This window comes from Aquarana catesbeiana, linkage group LG01, assembly GCF_042186555.1.
Source record: "Aquarana catesbeiana isolate 2022-GZ linkage group LG01, ASM4218655v1, whole genome shotgun sequence".
NCBI lineage: Eukaryota > Metazoa > Chordata > Amphibia > Anura > Ranidae > Aquarana > Aquarana catesbeiana.
In genome coordinates, this window is record NC_133324.1 from 350,534,553 (window position 1) to 350,551,412 (window position 16,860).

The window sequence follows — 16,860 nt, forward strand, 5'->3', positions numbered from 1 at the left end:
CAAAAAACATAAAGCTCTTACCGTATTCACTAGTCTTTCTCGGTCCTCACTCTGACCTACATGACAGACTGTTCCTTCAACATCTAGTCCTTGTTCTTTAAGTTTTCTCACAGCTTTATCAACATTTTGCTGCTTCCGGCTGCTAATCAGAACTCGTGCTCCATCCTGAGCAAGCTTCTGAGCAATAGCCAAGCCGATCCTGAGTTGGAAGAGGAGGAGGTACATCATGTCATTTGGTATAATATCTCAAGGCTTTTCATGAAGAACAAATTCCACTTGAACAAAAGAATGATGATTTTAAAATAGAATTTTCAGGAACACAGATATATTCATTAGGCCACTGCACTGACCCAAAGTTCAACTGAATGTTGCATGATGCTTAGGATATGGTGCCTAAGATGGACTATTAGTTCAAGTAGGGCACAATCATAGGAGCCACATAATTAATAATATGAGGGGTCTTCAAAAAGTTTCCGCACTTTTATATTTTCGTTGGAAAACGGTGAGGGCGGAAAGAGTAGTAATTGGTCGTGTCTGAGAGTGTCATGTGACTAGTCTATCTGCCAAGCTGACTAACCTTAAAGTTTAGTATAAGAGTAGTCACGCTGTGGTAAAGATAGCTGAAAAACTTATTAAAAAAAAAGTGCAGAAACTTTCTGAAGAACCCTTGTAAATGTGTTCAGGATTTCCCATCCATGCTCTTCTATTTCTAAATGATATGGATCACTGGTGTTGATACTTCGGATGCATACACAAATTAATTGGCCAAGAGAGTAAAGGCATCTTTAGTCATACTGTTATTAACCCTTCCACTTACGGGGATGGCTCCCTCTTTTTTTATGACAGATGGTCAAACCAATTTTGCTACTTTTCACATGAACATTACAGACTTAGATTTTTTAGCATAACATAAATTCATATCTCCTACAAGGCACCTTGAGGAGTTACAAATATTGAGGATGGAAAAGATATCAGGCATTCAGACCCTTTTGGTCTAAACTGGCAGAAATTGACACAACCCAGAATCATACATATGAGGTCCCCTTCCTCCTTTTGGCATTTACAGCACAATAGTGTTATCCAGTTTACCTATTCTGAATAGCTTACATGGTATGAAATATACTCTGTGGAAGTTGTATGAGCCTGTCTCTGGCTTATATGACAGTGAAATAACAGGAATTGGAGAATTCTTATCCATCCCGATCAGGAAGATCTGGGATTTTTCTGCACCATTGATGCTTAACACATTGTATTTCAGATTTGTTATGCCGCGTACACACGGTCGGACTTTTCGTCTACAAAAGTCCGACAGCCTGTCCGACAGACTTCCTGCGGACTTTCGGCGGACTTGCAGCAGACTTTCTAACGAACGGACTTGCCTACACACGACCACACAAAAGTCCGACGGATTCGTACGTGATGACGTACACCGGACTAAAATAAGGAAGTTCATAGCCAGTAGCCAATAGCTGCCCTAGCATGGGTTTTTGTCCGTCGGACTAGCACACAGACGAGCGGATTTCGGGGTCCGTCGTAGTTACGACGTAAAGATTTGAAGCATGTTTCAAATCTAAAGTCCGTCGGATTTGAGGCTGAAAAAGTCTGCTGAAAGTCCGGAGAAGCCCACACACGATCGGATTACCAGCCAGCTTTAGTCCGTCGGCGTCCGTTGGACTTTTGTAGACGAAAAGTCCGACCGTGTGTACGCGGCATTAGGTTGCGTGATAGTGAAATACTACCTAGATATCATTTTTTGCATGACTAGGAGGGAGTAACATGTTTTCAGTAGGAGAAGTTTGTACTGTCACATTCAATGAACCAAATTGTCCAGTGGCTGATATATAGGTATTTAAAGTAGAAAGGGTCAGGTAATTTAAGTACACAAGTGCCCTGATCATACATTTGGTGTAGATATTTTAGGCCAACTATGGCCCATACAATGATAACCAGGTTGTCGTTCAAGGGGTTCTGCCATATAAGAGTTATTGGGTAAGGAAGACTGAGCTCAGTTTAAGGACTTTTAGAGACATGTTGAGTAGAGAAGAGCCAGCAGTAAGGAAGAACATTCTCCTGTATTTAAGAGTAAACCGTATAAGGTAACTAAAACTGACTCAGTGACCATGGTTGCATTGTTTAGATCTGGAAACATCCACCAATGGTTATACACTGGTTGAAAGGTGCAGTAATAAATATGCATATTGGGTAATGCCAAACCATCCTGTGAAATTGGCAGTTGTAACATAGACAGTGAAAATATGGGGTGTGGGGGAAGCTGAACCCTAGAGAAGTAATTTAAATGTCAATCCCTTGAAACTTGCTTTTAGGCAGGTGGCCAAGAGAGTTGGAAGGTACAGGTCAGAATTTAAGGTAATTTTAAACAAATTTATTTTACATAGGAGGTTAGGCATTTTTTTCCATAAAGGTAATCTGTCTCTTAAATTTGTTATAAGGGGGTTTAAATTATTTTCTATGTATCTGAATAATGGCAGTTGAACTCCTACTGAAGTATGCATACAATGTCAAGGCTCAACTCTATCCTGTCATCAACTGGGAATATGGTAGATTTTCCCCACTTTACTGTAAAATCTGATTATGTTCCAAATGCTTTGATTAAATCCAGAAATACATTTAGGGAACACTCAAGGTTAGTCAAAAATACTAGCATATCGTCAGAGTGACACTTGCTTCTCAGAAGAGCCAAGAACGAGTCTCTGAATTACTGGGGTCTTCCTGATCAGCTCTGCAAGTGGCAAAATGGCTACGGCAAATAAAAAAAAGGGACAGCCTTGTCACATACCTCTTTGTATGGGGAATGGATCAGTGACTATATTGTTTACTAGGCAGTTGGATTATTATATAGTATCTGTATCCAGTTTTTTTAAAATACAGGGCAAAAACTGAATTTACACAAGGTCTGTATCACAAACAGATTCTAAGGCTTTATGCCTGTCTAATGTTAGAACAGTTCTGGGTCTAGGAGAGTCATGTTAACTCTGTAGTGTGTTGATATTTTTGTTGTTTCTCCACCAGGTATAAAACCTATTTTGTCTGAGTTAATAAGAGTAGGGATTACTGCATTTAATCTGTGGGCTCATATTCTAGCTAAGATTTTTGTGTTGGCGTTAATATGTAATTGGTACTGTCCCGTAAGATTCACATTGTAAAGAATCTTTTTGAGATTTGCATATTAAGATTAGGGTTTTGTACATCTAAGGTGGGAAGATACCCATTTTATGCACATGTTCAAAAAGACTACTGTAATTAGATGGGAGGATAATTTGGTGTTTAGAAGTATCATACCATTCCACAGAATATCCATCAAAGACCAGGATTTTATGCTTTCGAAATGGGGATACAGTCAATATACAAGTGCCACATATTTCTGTGATATTACTTGTGATTAGGTAACGTCATCATGGATTATGACCTCTGGGGTCCAGCCAATGATCCTGTGGTGTAGAGAAGAAATGTTTTTTCCCCAGGTCAACAATTCTCACTTTAGCTGGGTAGAGCATGTTATAGGCTGTATTTAGTTCTACAAAGTTACATAGTTAGTAAGGTTGAATAAAGACACCAGTCCATCCAGTTCAACCTGAGTGAGTGTGGGTGCGTGTCTACAATCCTCCCTATCCCTGTACATTGTGCCTAATTAAGATGCCCAACTATTATATTATTATTTAAGGTACTCATATAGCGCCGTCAATTTACACAGTGCTGCACACATACATTGCCCACTCACATCGGTCCCTACCCTCAAGGAGCCCACAAATCCAAGGTCCCCAACTCACATTCATATACTAGGGCCAATTTTGGACAGAAGCCAATTAACCTACCAGCATGTCTTTGGAGTGTGGGAGGAAACCGGAGTACCCGGAGGAAACCCACGCAGGCACAGGGAGAACATGCAAACTCCAAGCAGGTAGTGTCTGGAAGCCTTTTCTTGATTGTAGAAAAAGCAGCTCTATGTTTTTGAGTGGTAGCCTTAGAAACCAGGGTAGATAGTGATGGTATTTCCATTATCACATACATTCTGCATTTTACTGGCTTTAAAATTGTGACTTCATCGGCAGCCATTATTTTTTGGAGTTGTGAGGTGTAATTGGGGGTCTCTGCAGCTGTCCATCATTTTTCCAGCCAGTGCAGAGGCCGTGAATTTTAATAAAATTCCAACCACAGCACTACCTGCATGGAGTTTGCACATTCTCCCTGCGCCTGCATGGGTTTCCTCCAGGTTACTCCGGTTTTCTCCCACACTCCAAAGACATGCTGGTAGGTGAATTGGCACCTGTTTAAACTGGCCCTAGTATGTGTATGAATGAGTGTGAGAAGACTCTTAGATTGTAAGCTCCATGAGGGCAGGGACTGATGTGAATGTACAATGTATATGTAAAGCGCTGCGTAAATTGACGGCACTAAATAAGTACCTGTAATAAATAAATTATAATATAAACAATCTATTGCAGCCCTGAGCTTGTTTTAACCCCTTTATTGCCCTACATATGTAAAACATATGTCACTTATCACCTAAGAGATAGAACAACTATGACATATGTAATAAACCTTTGGCAGTCAACAGATTAATAGCAGGTATTTACAACATGCTGTCTTACCGGCTATAGTTCCCTGAATCTAAAGCCTTATTACCTGAAGACAGCATTTTACTATTTTAGACATTATCTTTATTAATAACACATGTCACATAAGCACTTAAATGTCCAATTTAAATGTCTTCCATTAAAATTTAGATTTAAGCTTTCTATCATGAAGGTAGCATATTATTTTTCACTGAAAATAGAACATCTACACAGAATGATAAGCCAAGCCAATCGGTGTATGTTCATGATATGTAGGAGTTTTCCAGCAGTAGACGTCTAATTTGTTTTATTACAGGATACCCAAACAAAAGTAAAATATCTATGAGCCCTGTTCATATGCTTGCCCTGCACCTGTGCAACATGCTCTATAAGTGTTTTTAAACAGAGCAAGAAAGGGTTAGGACTTCTGCTCGGTTTCCATTGGTGTATGTGACTCTAATGGGGGGATTTTGTCTTTTTTATTTTTTTATCCCTGTGAAAACAGGAAATTAAATAAGAACACAGGTCACTGGAAAAGGAAGCAATAGAAGATAACAGTGCCCATTGGAAAACCTTCTCTTGCTTTCTGTCTCAGTGGGGATACAAGAAAAACATCTGGGCTAGAGTAGGGCCTCTGGTCTTATATTACATAGATTTAAGTGGCAGACAGTGAGCAAATGACAAATAGAAACACACAAGAACAACAATGACAAAGAAAAATCAACAATAAAGGGTCACACACAGAATCTAAATTACCCATCTGTTGATGCTGTTACCAGAGCCACTTTGCCTTGAAGTTTTGGAGGGGTCTGCACCCCCCTTACACTCTGCATTATGCAGGATCCTCCAGCACAAGGGGATACGGACAGCAAACGGTGTAAGGACAGGCGAAGCATTGAACAGGAAAGTGGACTCTGCACCTAACACATGAACACAAAAAGAAGAGAAAAAAATGGGATGAAAGTTCAAAGCATAACTGTATATGCACACAAGTATCTTCCTCATTAAAGGGTGAACTAGCGTCCATGCCCACCGGCCTTAAAAAAAACGTCAGTCCCCTTGGCAGAATAAAACGCTCATATAGAGCCTTTTTGTACAGGCATTGAGCGTTTTTTTCCCTGCCAGTATACTCCTCTCAAAACCACAAACCAGAAGGGTTTTTCCTGCCTCTAAACGTGAAGCTTAAAATATGCCTCTAATCCTGTAAATGTGAATGGACACATAGGATAACACCGAGCTGCTTCTACAGGCAAAACACTAAAACTCTAAAAGCAGCGTTTTTTAAGCCCAGTGTGCATGGATCCTTAAAGTGATGATAAAGTCTCAGTTTTTTCATTTAAAAATAACAAACATGTCATACTTACCTGCTCTTTGCAGTGGTTTTGTACAGATCAGACCAGATCCTCCTCTTCTCGGGTCCCTCGCTGGCACTCCTGGCCCCTCCCTTTTGCCGAGTGCCCCCAACAGCAAGGAGCTTGCTATGGGGCACCCGAGCCGAGCTACTGCTCTGTGTCTCTATTCAGACGCAGAGCCATGGTTCGGCCCTGCCCCCTCTCTCCTCTCACTGACTAACTGACTTTGATTGACAGCAACATGAGCCAATGGCGCCACACTGCTGTCTCAGCCAATGAGGAGGGAGAGTCAGCAGCCGAGACTCTCCTGCAATATCACTGGATCGAGATGGGCTCAGGTAAGTATTAGGGGGGCTGCTGCACACAGAAGGGTTTTTTTTTTTTAAAAGGGGTTGTAAAGGCAGAATGTATTTTATCTTAATGCATTCTTTGCATTAGGATAAAAAGCCTTCTGTGTGAAACAGCGCCTCCCCCCCCCCCCCCATCCAGCGATGTCCATGAGTCCCTCGGCCGTCCGGAACTCTCCCTTCTGATTGGCTGAGACACAGCAGCGGCGCCATTGTCTCCCGCTGCTGTCAATCAAAGTCAGTTAGTCAATCCGGAGAGAGGGGGAGCGGGGCCCGAACCGCAGCTCTGTGTCTGAATGGACACACGGGTGCCCCCATAGCAAGCTGCTTGCTGTGGGGGCACTCAACAGGAGGGAGGGGCTAGGAGCAGCGAAGAGGGACCTGAAAAGAGGAGGATCAAGGCTGCCCTGTGCAAATCTACAGTACAGGTCAGGTAAGTATAACATGTTTGTTATTTTTTTTTTTTTAAACAAGACTTTACAATCACTTTAGTGCATAGAATGCATTAAGATAAAAAACCTGACTTTACAACCACTTTAAGAGTCATGGACTACAAGCAGGAATACTAGAAAAACATGCAAACTTATTGTTTTATACACATTATTAACAAGTTTCCTTTCCTGAAAGAAGGGGTTGGGGAGCAAAGGGATTATGTGCTGCTGGGAAGGAAGTAGAGCTGCATGATTAATCGTTAAAAAATCGTGATCTCGATTCAACCCAAGTTTTTCACAACATTGTCCTAACTATAAACATTGTAACTTTTCGTTTTTAGATCAAAGAAATGACCTTTTGTGTGTAGATGAGGGAAGTTTAACCACTTAAAAGACTTAACCTTTTTCTGACACTTGTTTCTTACATAGTTAAAATCAATATTTTTTGCTAGAAAATTACTTGGAACCCCAAACATTATATATATTTTTTTAGCAGAGACCGTAGGGAATAAAATGGCGATTATTGCAATATTTTATGTCGCACTGCATTTGCGCAGTGGTCTCTCAAACTCCATTTTTTGAAAGACCACACTACTGGATCAGAGCTCTGATCCAGTAATGTGCACAAGAGCTGCGCTTCTCTCGGATCTCTCACTCCTAATTGGCTGAGACAGCATCGGGAGCCCTTGCCTTCTGCTACTGTCAATCACAGCCAATGAGGAGAGAGCAGGGGGCAGGGCCAAGCCACGGCTCTGTGTGTCTTATGGACGCATGTAGTGAGGCTCAAGAGCAAGTAGGCACCAGTGCCCCAGAGCAAACAGCTTGCTATTGGGGGCACTGGCTGAAGAGGAGGAGCCAAGAGCGCCTGCAGGGGACCCGAAAAGAGGATGACCAGGGCTGTTCTGTGCAAAACCACTGCACAGAGCAGGTAAGTATAACATGTTTATTTATATATTTCTTGAACCATTAATGTCACTTTAACCCCTCATTAATGTATTGCGCATCTGTGACACTCTTGGTTCTGACTGTGACTCCTGTGCCAATTTCAGGCAGCTCTAAAATGCGCCGGATGGCGAGGATGAATTTTGCTAAAGTAACTCACGTTTGTTCTAAAAGCGGCGCAGCATGCACCAAATTCAAGTTCTAGACTGCACCACTTTTAGAAACAACAGACTTGGGAGGCACACCGTATTAATGCATTTACATTCAAGATGGCACTGCTCTAAGACCGCAAACAGAACAAAATAAATTACAGCGCACACATACAAAAATTACATTTAAATCCTGCAAGGCTTTTTATACCACCTAAACATATTCAAAAATATGGGGATTGGGTCACACTATATGGTCATATAGTGCTAAGCCCACTTACCGCATCAAAGTACCCCATTATCAGTGGGTCCTACGCTATTCATAGAATGAAAGATCCTGTATCTCCACCATGGGAGACCTATATGGACGCCTCCTATATCACAGGTGGACACTAATAAGAGGTAATGAAGGAGGGATGGGGTGCTCTAGCCCAAGGGATCTGGTCAGGATCCTTACAATATACAAACAACAGACTTGGGGGGCACACCCTAAAAATGTGTTTACATTCAAGATGGTGCTGCTATAAGACCGCAAACAAAACAACCACTTTTAGAACGCACTTGAGACACTTTTGCAAAATCTTTCTACACCTGTCATTATGAATTCCAGGGATTGTGTGGGTACAAGGGCTACAGCATGTGTGTGCTTTGTATACAGCAAGTAGGCTCAGGTTTTATTTAACCCCTTGACGGCAACGTAACACAAATATGGGGCTCCCCTGCACTGGGCTTTTTTCCGTGGTGCCACATATTTGCATATCTCCCTTAATGCTGGAAGTGCGCCACACAGAGAGCAGACTCTCACCGAGAGCCCCAGGCCCCGTACTAACGACTGGGACCCCAAACTCTAGATTCTGGGTCATCTGATCGACTACCACAGTGATCAGTCACTGTGAAGCCCACCCCTCTGTTTTTCTCTCTCTGTGAATGGAGAGGAAAGTTACATTTTATATTTGTCTCTCCTTGCAGAGAGAAAAAGTGTGTGTAAAAAAATAAAAAAAAAATATAGTAAAACATAAATAAAAAAAACCTAGATCAAGGTTTGCTCTAGGTCAATGCCAGGGTTAGTGTTTGGGTCAAAGGTCAGGGTAAGTACATTTTGGGCTTGATTTTTTTTTAAAAGTTAGTATCAATTAGTGTTATGCCCTGTACACACGGTCGGACTTTGTTCGGACATTCCGACAACAAAACCCTAGGATTTTTTCCGACGGATGTTGGCTCAAACTTGTCTTGCATACACACGGTCACACAAAGTTGTCGGAAAATCTGATCGTTCTAAACGCGGTGACGTAAAACACGTACGTTGGGACTATAAACGGGGCAATGGCCAATAGCTTTCATCTCTTTATTTATTCTGAGCATGCGTGGCACTTTGTCCGTCGGATTTGTGTACACACGATTGGAATTTCTGACAACGGATTTTGTTGTCGGAAAATTTTATCTCCTGCTCTCCAACTTTGTGTGTCGGAAAATCCGATGGAAAATGTCCGATGGAGCCCACACACGGTCGGAATTTCCGACAACACGCTCCGATCGGACATTTTCCATCGGAAAATCCGACCGTGTGTATGGGGCATTAGTGTGTTTTAGGTAGGACAAAAAAAAAACGTAAAATGCGCACTTAGTAAGGATAAGCTCAGGCGTGTTCACAACCCCACATGCCCGCGCCCGCCAGGGAGCTGACACTGTGCAGCGCTAAGCACAGGAAGTGAGACATTTCCCGATCTGTGCAGCCACGGATCGGGAATGTCTCACTGCCTGTGATTAGCACTGCGGAGTGTCAGCTTCCTGGCGGGCTCAGCATGTGGGGTAAGGATGAGCTCCGGCGTGTTCGCATGCTGCACGCGCTGAGCCCGCCAGGAAGTCGGCACTGCACAGCACTAATCACAAGCAGTAAGACATTTCCTGATGTGCGGCTGCAGAGCTCGGAAATGTCTCCCTGCTTGTGATTAGCGCAGCGCAGTGCATTGCCGTCTTCCTGGCGGGCTCGGCACATGCAGCATGCGAACACGCCGGAGCTCATCCTTAATGTGGGGTTGCAAACACGCCTGAGCTCATCCCTAAAGCCTCATACACACGATTGGATTTTCCGCAGACAAAGCATTAGACTTTTGTCTGAAGGGCGTGTGCTGTGAACTTGTCTTGCATACTAACGGCACACAGTTGTCGTCCAAAAAATACAAACGTAGTGACGTACTACATGGAATTTCAGCTCTTGAGCACCACCCTATGGGCACCTTCTGCTAATGTCGTGTTTGGTGAGCATTGATTCCGAGCATGCGTGTTTGTACTTTTGGACTTTTGTGTGACGGACTTGTGTACATAGGTAAATCTGACAACAGACCGTTGTCCACCGATAATTTACTAGCCTGCCATCCAACATTTGTTGGCGGAAAGTTGGTCAACAATTGTCTGATGGAGCGTACTTGGGCCCCATACACACTATTCCATTTTCTGCAGATTTTTGTCTTCAGATTTACCAAAACCATGTAGTACAAGGGCCTGCCTGATTGCATACAAATTAAAACTCTTAAGGTTTGACCTCATATTATATGGTTTTGGTAAATCTGAAGACAAAAATCAGCAGAAAATCTAATAGTGTGTATAGGGACTAACGGTCGGATTTTAGGCAAACAGTCTGTCATCTGCCGAAAATCCGATCGAGGCTTTAGTCAGGAGCAGGAGAATATATTTTGGGCTGTTCTTTGGTGGAAGATTATGGTAGTAGCTACTAAATTAACCACTTCAGCCCCGGAAGATTCTACCCCCTTCCTGACCAGAGCACTTTTTGCGATTTGGCACTGCATGGCTTTAACTGACAATTGCGCGGTCGTGCAACATTGTACCCAAACAAAACTGACATCCTTTTTTCCCCACAAATAGAGCTTTCTTTTGGTGGTATTTGATTGCCTCTGCGGTTTTTATTTTTTGCGCTATAAACAAAAGAATAGCGACAATTTTGAAAAAAAAACGCATTATTTTTTACTTTTTGCTATAATAAATACCCCCCCCCCAAAAAAAAATAAAAAAAATTATATATATATATATATATATATATATATATATATATATATATATATATATATATATGTTTTTTCCTCAGTTTAGGCTGATATGTATTCTTCTACATATTTTTGGCAAATAAAAAAAGATCGCAATAAGCGTATATTGATTGGTTTGCGCAAAAGTTATAGCGTCTACAAAGTAGAGGATAAATTAACAGCATGTTTATTATTTTTTTTTTATTAGTAATGGCGGCGATCTGCGATTTTTATCGGGACTGCGACATTATGGCGGACACATTGGACATTTTTTACACTATTTTGGGACCATTGTCATTTGTACAGCAATCAGTGCTATAAAAATGCATTGATTACTGTGTAAATGACATTGGCAGTGAAAGTGTTAAGTGTGTCCTAGGGAGTGATTCTAACTGTGAGGGGGCTGGCCTTCAACACACAGAACAGTGATCACAGCTCTCGATGACAGAGAGCTGTGATCTCTGTCCTGTTACCAGGCAGAACGGGGAAATGCTTTGTTTACAAAAGCATCTCTCCGTTCTTCCTCTCCGTGACACGATCGCGGGCACCTGGCGGACATCGAGTCCGCAGGACCCGTGGTCACGGAGACCGCGGCGGGCGTGCACACACTACTGCTTCTTAAAGGGGACGTACCTGTATGCCCTTTTGCCTGCCAGTGCCATTCTGCTGACGTAAATCTGCGTGCGCTGGTCGGCAAGTGGTTAAAAAAAAAAATAAATCACTATTTTGGGCCAGTTTTCCTTTGATAAAAAAGAAAAAAAAAATCAGGAGATATCCATTACCATTTACCATGAAATGAAAGCCCAATTTGTCCTGAAAAAAAACCAAGGTATAATTCACCTGGATGCACAAAGTAGTTGTGATGATATATACAGTTTTACGAACAAACATCAAAGTTGTGCTAAGGCATTAAGATTAACCACTTCAATACCAGGCACTTTCGCCCCTTCCTGCCCAAGACAATTTTTAGCTTTCAGTGCTGTCGCACTTTGAATGACAATTGCGCAGTCATGCTACACTGTACCCAAACAAATTTATTATCATTTTGTTCCCACAAATAGTGCTTTCTTTTGGTGGTATTTGATCACTGCTGGGGTTTTCATTTATTGCGCAAATAAAAAAAAGACCGAAAATTTTTTTTTCATTGTTTCTGTTATAAAGTTTTGTAAATAAGTATATTTTCTCCTTCACTGATGGGCACTGATAAGGTGGCACTGATGATGGGCATGGCTGATCACGTGGTAGAGAGCCTCCCTCAGAGGCTCTTTACCGAGATCGGTGTAACGGTGTGTCAGACTGACACGCTGCACCACCGACCCGCGCGCTGGCAGTTGTCCTGTTGGACGTCATATGACGCCCAGTCAGGTTAACTGAACCACCCCCGGCCGTTATTTTGCTATAGGCCAGGCGGGAAGTGGTTAAGGATGAGCTCCGGCGTGTTCACATGCTGCACGTGCAGAGCCCGCCAGGGAGTCGGCAATGTGCTGCGCTTAATCACAGGCAGTGAGACATTTTCCGATCTCTGCAGCCGCACATCAGGAAATGTCTCACTGCCTGTGATTAGCGCAGCACATTGCCGACTTCCTGGCGGGCTTGGCACGTGCAGCATGCGAACACGCCAGAGCTCATCCTTAATTAAGATATAAGTCCCCCCCCCCCGAAGTCGGACTGCAATGCGGCTCTGAACTTGCATGATTTAAAAGCCGTGTTCAGTATGAACGAGGGCATATACATGGTTTGGGGTCAGAGGTGAGTATTCCCCACCCCATGCGGTATGAACCCACTAGTGCCAACGCTCTAGAATGACTGGTATGGAAGGGGCACATTTGCACAGATCTATGTAGAGTGCTGGTGGTGATCAGAGCAGTGACAAGGTGCAGGGGTGGTACTAGGTATGGGCCATGGAGTATGACCTCTGTACAGCGGGGGTGGCTTTTGAGGATTTTTTTTATTACAAGAGAAGTAATATTTTATCCATTCACAATCTGATCACTATATGACTGTAGCACACAGTCTGCTATAAACCAATGTAGAGGCAGCAACCCACAGCCTGCCATCACTAGTCCATAGGCTGTAGTCAGCCTAGTGCAGGAAGAAGTGTGAATGCACCTTCACCCAGGATAACATGGTCTGTCATTAGTACACATCCCAAGCCTGCTAGTACTATTAGTGTACACCATCTGTAGACACATAACCTGAACACTGTAGAAGCACGCTATGTGACTACAATAACACACCTTATGATGGAGGAGAGCTCTGCACTACGACCTCAGGCTGCCTCTGTCAGTCTCTCTTCCCTGTGCGGGGGATAGACAGCCGACGCCTGTTCAGACAATTTTGCAAAGTATGTCGCCCTCTGGTGTCTATTTTCTAGTACTACCGCCCTGGCATTGCAGAGCACAACATTACAGACAAAGACGGAAGGCCTACTCACAAGCACACACTGTTATGTGGCCTGCCATGTCAACAAACAACGTTCCCAACTGTCTAGAGCCCTTGCAGCCCCTTGATGGCAGATTATATGTTGCTTCCTCACTGCCTGTTTTAACCCTAACCACTGTGCTACAGCTAGAGTTGCCACCTCATCCCTTTAAACCCGAACACCTTTGAATTACACAGGTTCTGAGGCTAATGAAATGCAGATAAGGCACCAAGTGAGTTTGATTACCACCGCAATCAGCCACAGAACCGGTGTAATTAATATGTGTTCGGGTTTAAAGGGATGAGGTGGTAACCATAGCTACAGCCCCATGCAGGACACTTGCAGTGCAGCTCCATATACATGAAGTGTTATTAAACCCAGGAGCCTGCATTCATAGCTCCCAACTGTCCCTGATTTCGAGGGACTGTCCCTGATTTGGAACAATGTCCCTCTGTCCCTCATTGCTCCTCATTTGTCCCTCATTTTGGTCTGATCTATATAGTTGTATATAAAATGCACTTTTTATCTATCAAAAAGTGTTTCCCAGTGCTAAACTTTTCATCTGATTTCTAAATTGCTGCATTTGTAAATTCCAAAAGGCAATATGAAGGAATAGTAGTGGTAAAAAAAAGCACTGTGTTTAACCAATCTTGTTTTTTTTTTTTTTTTTACAATTCTCCTTTAAGGGGTGTGGCAAGGGGTGTGTCCTATGCCTGCACACTTTTGCTGATAGGTGTCCCTCATTCCCATCCCAAAAAGTTGGGAGGTATGCCTGCATTCACTATATATGGTCTCTCACAGAACATGGGAATGCAATTATTTTAGTAAATATAAACTGCTAAATACCTTTTCTCATCAGTATGTAGCAGTCTTGTGACTTCTATCAGTGTCTGTTTAAGGCTGGATTCACAATTATGCCAACTGGATGCAGGTTTCCCTGCCGGCTCTCAATGGAGCCGGTTCACACATCTCCGGGGTGGCCGCAGAGCGCACAGCAGAAGGGTCCTGTGCGTCTTTGGCTCTGTTTCAGGTCCAAATTCAGGCAAGAATTCGGACCTGAAATGATGAACGGGGACGCACCAGCCCCCTGCTGCGAGCAGCGGCTGCACATAGTGTGAACCCAGCCTCAAGCATGTAGAAGTTTTAATTCTCCCCTGATTGTCCTATGAAGCTGCATGACCCCTGACTTTCTGTCTGGATAGTGCTGATTAGCCCTGTGCTGATCACATGCACCCTCCCAAAAAAAAATAACCCTACCGCCCACCATGGCACCCCCTTTAAAAATTCTTAAGCCCCAAGGGAGCGAGAAGGGTCAGCGATTATGTGACCACTGTGATTGGCTGTCACAGTAGTCACATGTTTGGAAGCTGGTCCCGCCGGCTACTGATATTTTCTCAGGATAAAGTTCAGTTTTCAGCAGCTCAGTCTTTGTGCAGGGAGCGGCACATTGCTCACCCAGCTACACACGTGTAATGTGTGGGTGTGAAAGCCCAGCTTTTTGCTGCCGCACCTATGAGTTACTGGGGAGTAAAGGTTCCCCAAGCCATACTGAGCGTTAATAACCTTTTCATGGCTACAGAGTTTCCCATAAAGTTGTTACCACTAGAATGCTGTTTGTACAACTAATGTGCCCTTTCATATCAGTTGACTGGATTGCAGATGACCGTTTAAGCTTATTTTGCACCCTCTTCTTCTGCAATCAAGGGAGCAGTGATTGTTTGGTCTGGTCTGTTCAAGGTTAGACAGGCTGGGTTTGAATGCTTCCCCCTACCTCAAGAAGAATTTTCCAGAGCTTAGAGAGGGAAAATGCAAATAACCAGCCTGAATATTAATCAAGATCTAGCCAAATCCTTGGGAAGGTGTGCCCAGATAGGGCTGGGAAGCTGATAAATAGTCTGATGCCCTGGAGAGATTGTCTTTCCCCAGACAGGAGAGTGTCAAGCCTCAGGGGGCTAATAACAGTGGCAGAGCTGGGACCTGGAGGTCATCTGGGACTGTCAACTATAGATAGTACGCCCGCGCTGTCAAATAATTGAAAACTGGGGGTTCAATACAGCAGACACCTAGTTAGCTGATCCTTAGCAGATCCTGAGCAGATAGAAAAATAAATGAGTAAATGGTGATGCTGCGTTGTGAACCCTCTGACAAATAATGTGGATCACTATAATAAAGTGCTAGTGCAAGGTAAAAAAATAAAACTAAATGAAAGTAAACACAGAAGTGTATATCAATAAAGTATATCACAAATTACTAAGTGCTGAAATACAAAGTGGAATGTTTGTAAAGTGCAGCAAACATAATAATCAACACAAGGTGATAATAATAACCACTGAACGATAATACATAACTAATCGCAAATGGTAAGTGTAAAAAGGTGAAAGTGTTGATGGGTGCATTCTTGAAACAAAAATAACTAATAATGGTGATAATAAACAGTCCAAAGAATAAAATGGCGGTCGTTGCAATACTTTCTGTCACACCGTATTTGCGCAACGGTCTTACAAGCGCACTTTTTTTGAAAAAAAATACACTTTTTTGAATTAAAAAATAAGACAACAGCAAAGTTAGCTCAATTTTTTTTTATATTGTGAAAGATAATGTTACACCGAGTAAATTGATTCCCAACATGTCATGCTTCAAAATTGCGCCTGCTCGTGGAATGGCGACAAACTTTTACCCTTAAAAATCTCCAGAGATGACGTTTAAAAAATTCTACAGGTTGCATGTTTTAAGTTACAGAGAAGGTCTAGGGCTAGAATTATTTCTCTCGCTCTACCGATCATGGCGATACCTCACATGTGTGGTTTGAACACCGTTTTCATATGCGGGCGCTACTCATGTATGCGTTCATTCCTGCACACGAGCTCGTCGGGACGGGGCGCGTTTTAAAACATTTTTTTTTTCTTATTTATTTTATCTTTTATTTTTTATTTTTACACTGTTTTAAAAAAAAAAAAAGTAACTTTTATTCCTATTACAAGGAATGTAAACATCCCTTTTAATAGAAAAAAACATGACAGGACCTCTTAAATATGAGATCTGGGGTCAAAAAGACCTAGATTTCATATTTAGATTAAAATGCAATAAAAAAAAAAATTGTCATTTAAAAAAATAATTAAAAAAAAAAATGGCCTTTTAAGAGCTGTGGGCGGAAGTGACGTTTTGACCAGCAATTGTATGGAGAAGGGTGGGGGCCATCTTTCCCTCACTCGTCTCCATACCCAGCTAGTGACAGGATGCGATTGCCTCTGCCGCTGCCTACGGCTCCGGTAAGCGGCAGATCCGCCGCAGAGACCACTTTTATGTTGTAACGGACCACCCGCTGAAGAAGAGGATATCAGTTTTATGGCAGCTAGCTGCTTCAATAACAACGATATCCTCCTTCAAACAGCCGACGTAAAACTGCAGCGGGCGGTCCATAAGGGGTTAACTACCGGCAGCCATTTTCAGGTAGTCCGCCGTTGAAATACATTGTGTCGGCCATTTTGCCTTGGTCTCTCATAGGTTAACATTATGGTGGCCATTTTCCCTTGGTCTTCACATTGACCAACACTATGGCAGCCATTAAAAAGAAGTCATAGAGGATATACAGGTGGGTGGAC

The 16,860-nt window shown here is 42.7% G+C and overlaps 1 protein-coding gene across 1 annotated transcript in view; it reads right to left on the reverse strand.

The window, feature by feature from the left end:
* The window catches only part of LOC141145707 (dehydrogenase/reductase SDR family member 4-like), a 30,340-nt gene extending 17,153 nt beyond the window's left edge, over positions 1 to 13,187 (reverse strand). Inside the window, exons 1-3 of the mRNA XM_073632584.1 lie at positions 13,074 to 13,187; positions 5,331 to 5,494; positions 22 to 199 (exon numbers count right to left, since the gene is read on the reverse strand). Coding sequence (XP_073488685.1) covers positions 22 to 199; positions 5,331 to 5,470 — 318 coding nt within the window. The 5' untranslated portion in view covers positions 5,471 to 5,494; positions 13,074 to 13,187. The remainder of the gene's footprint in view (positions 1 to 21; positions 200 to 5,330; positions 5,495 to 13,073) is intronic.
* Positions 13,188 to 16,860: the final 3,673 nt, after the last annotated feature.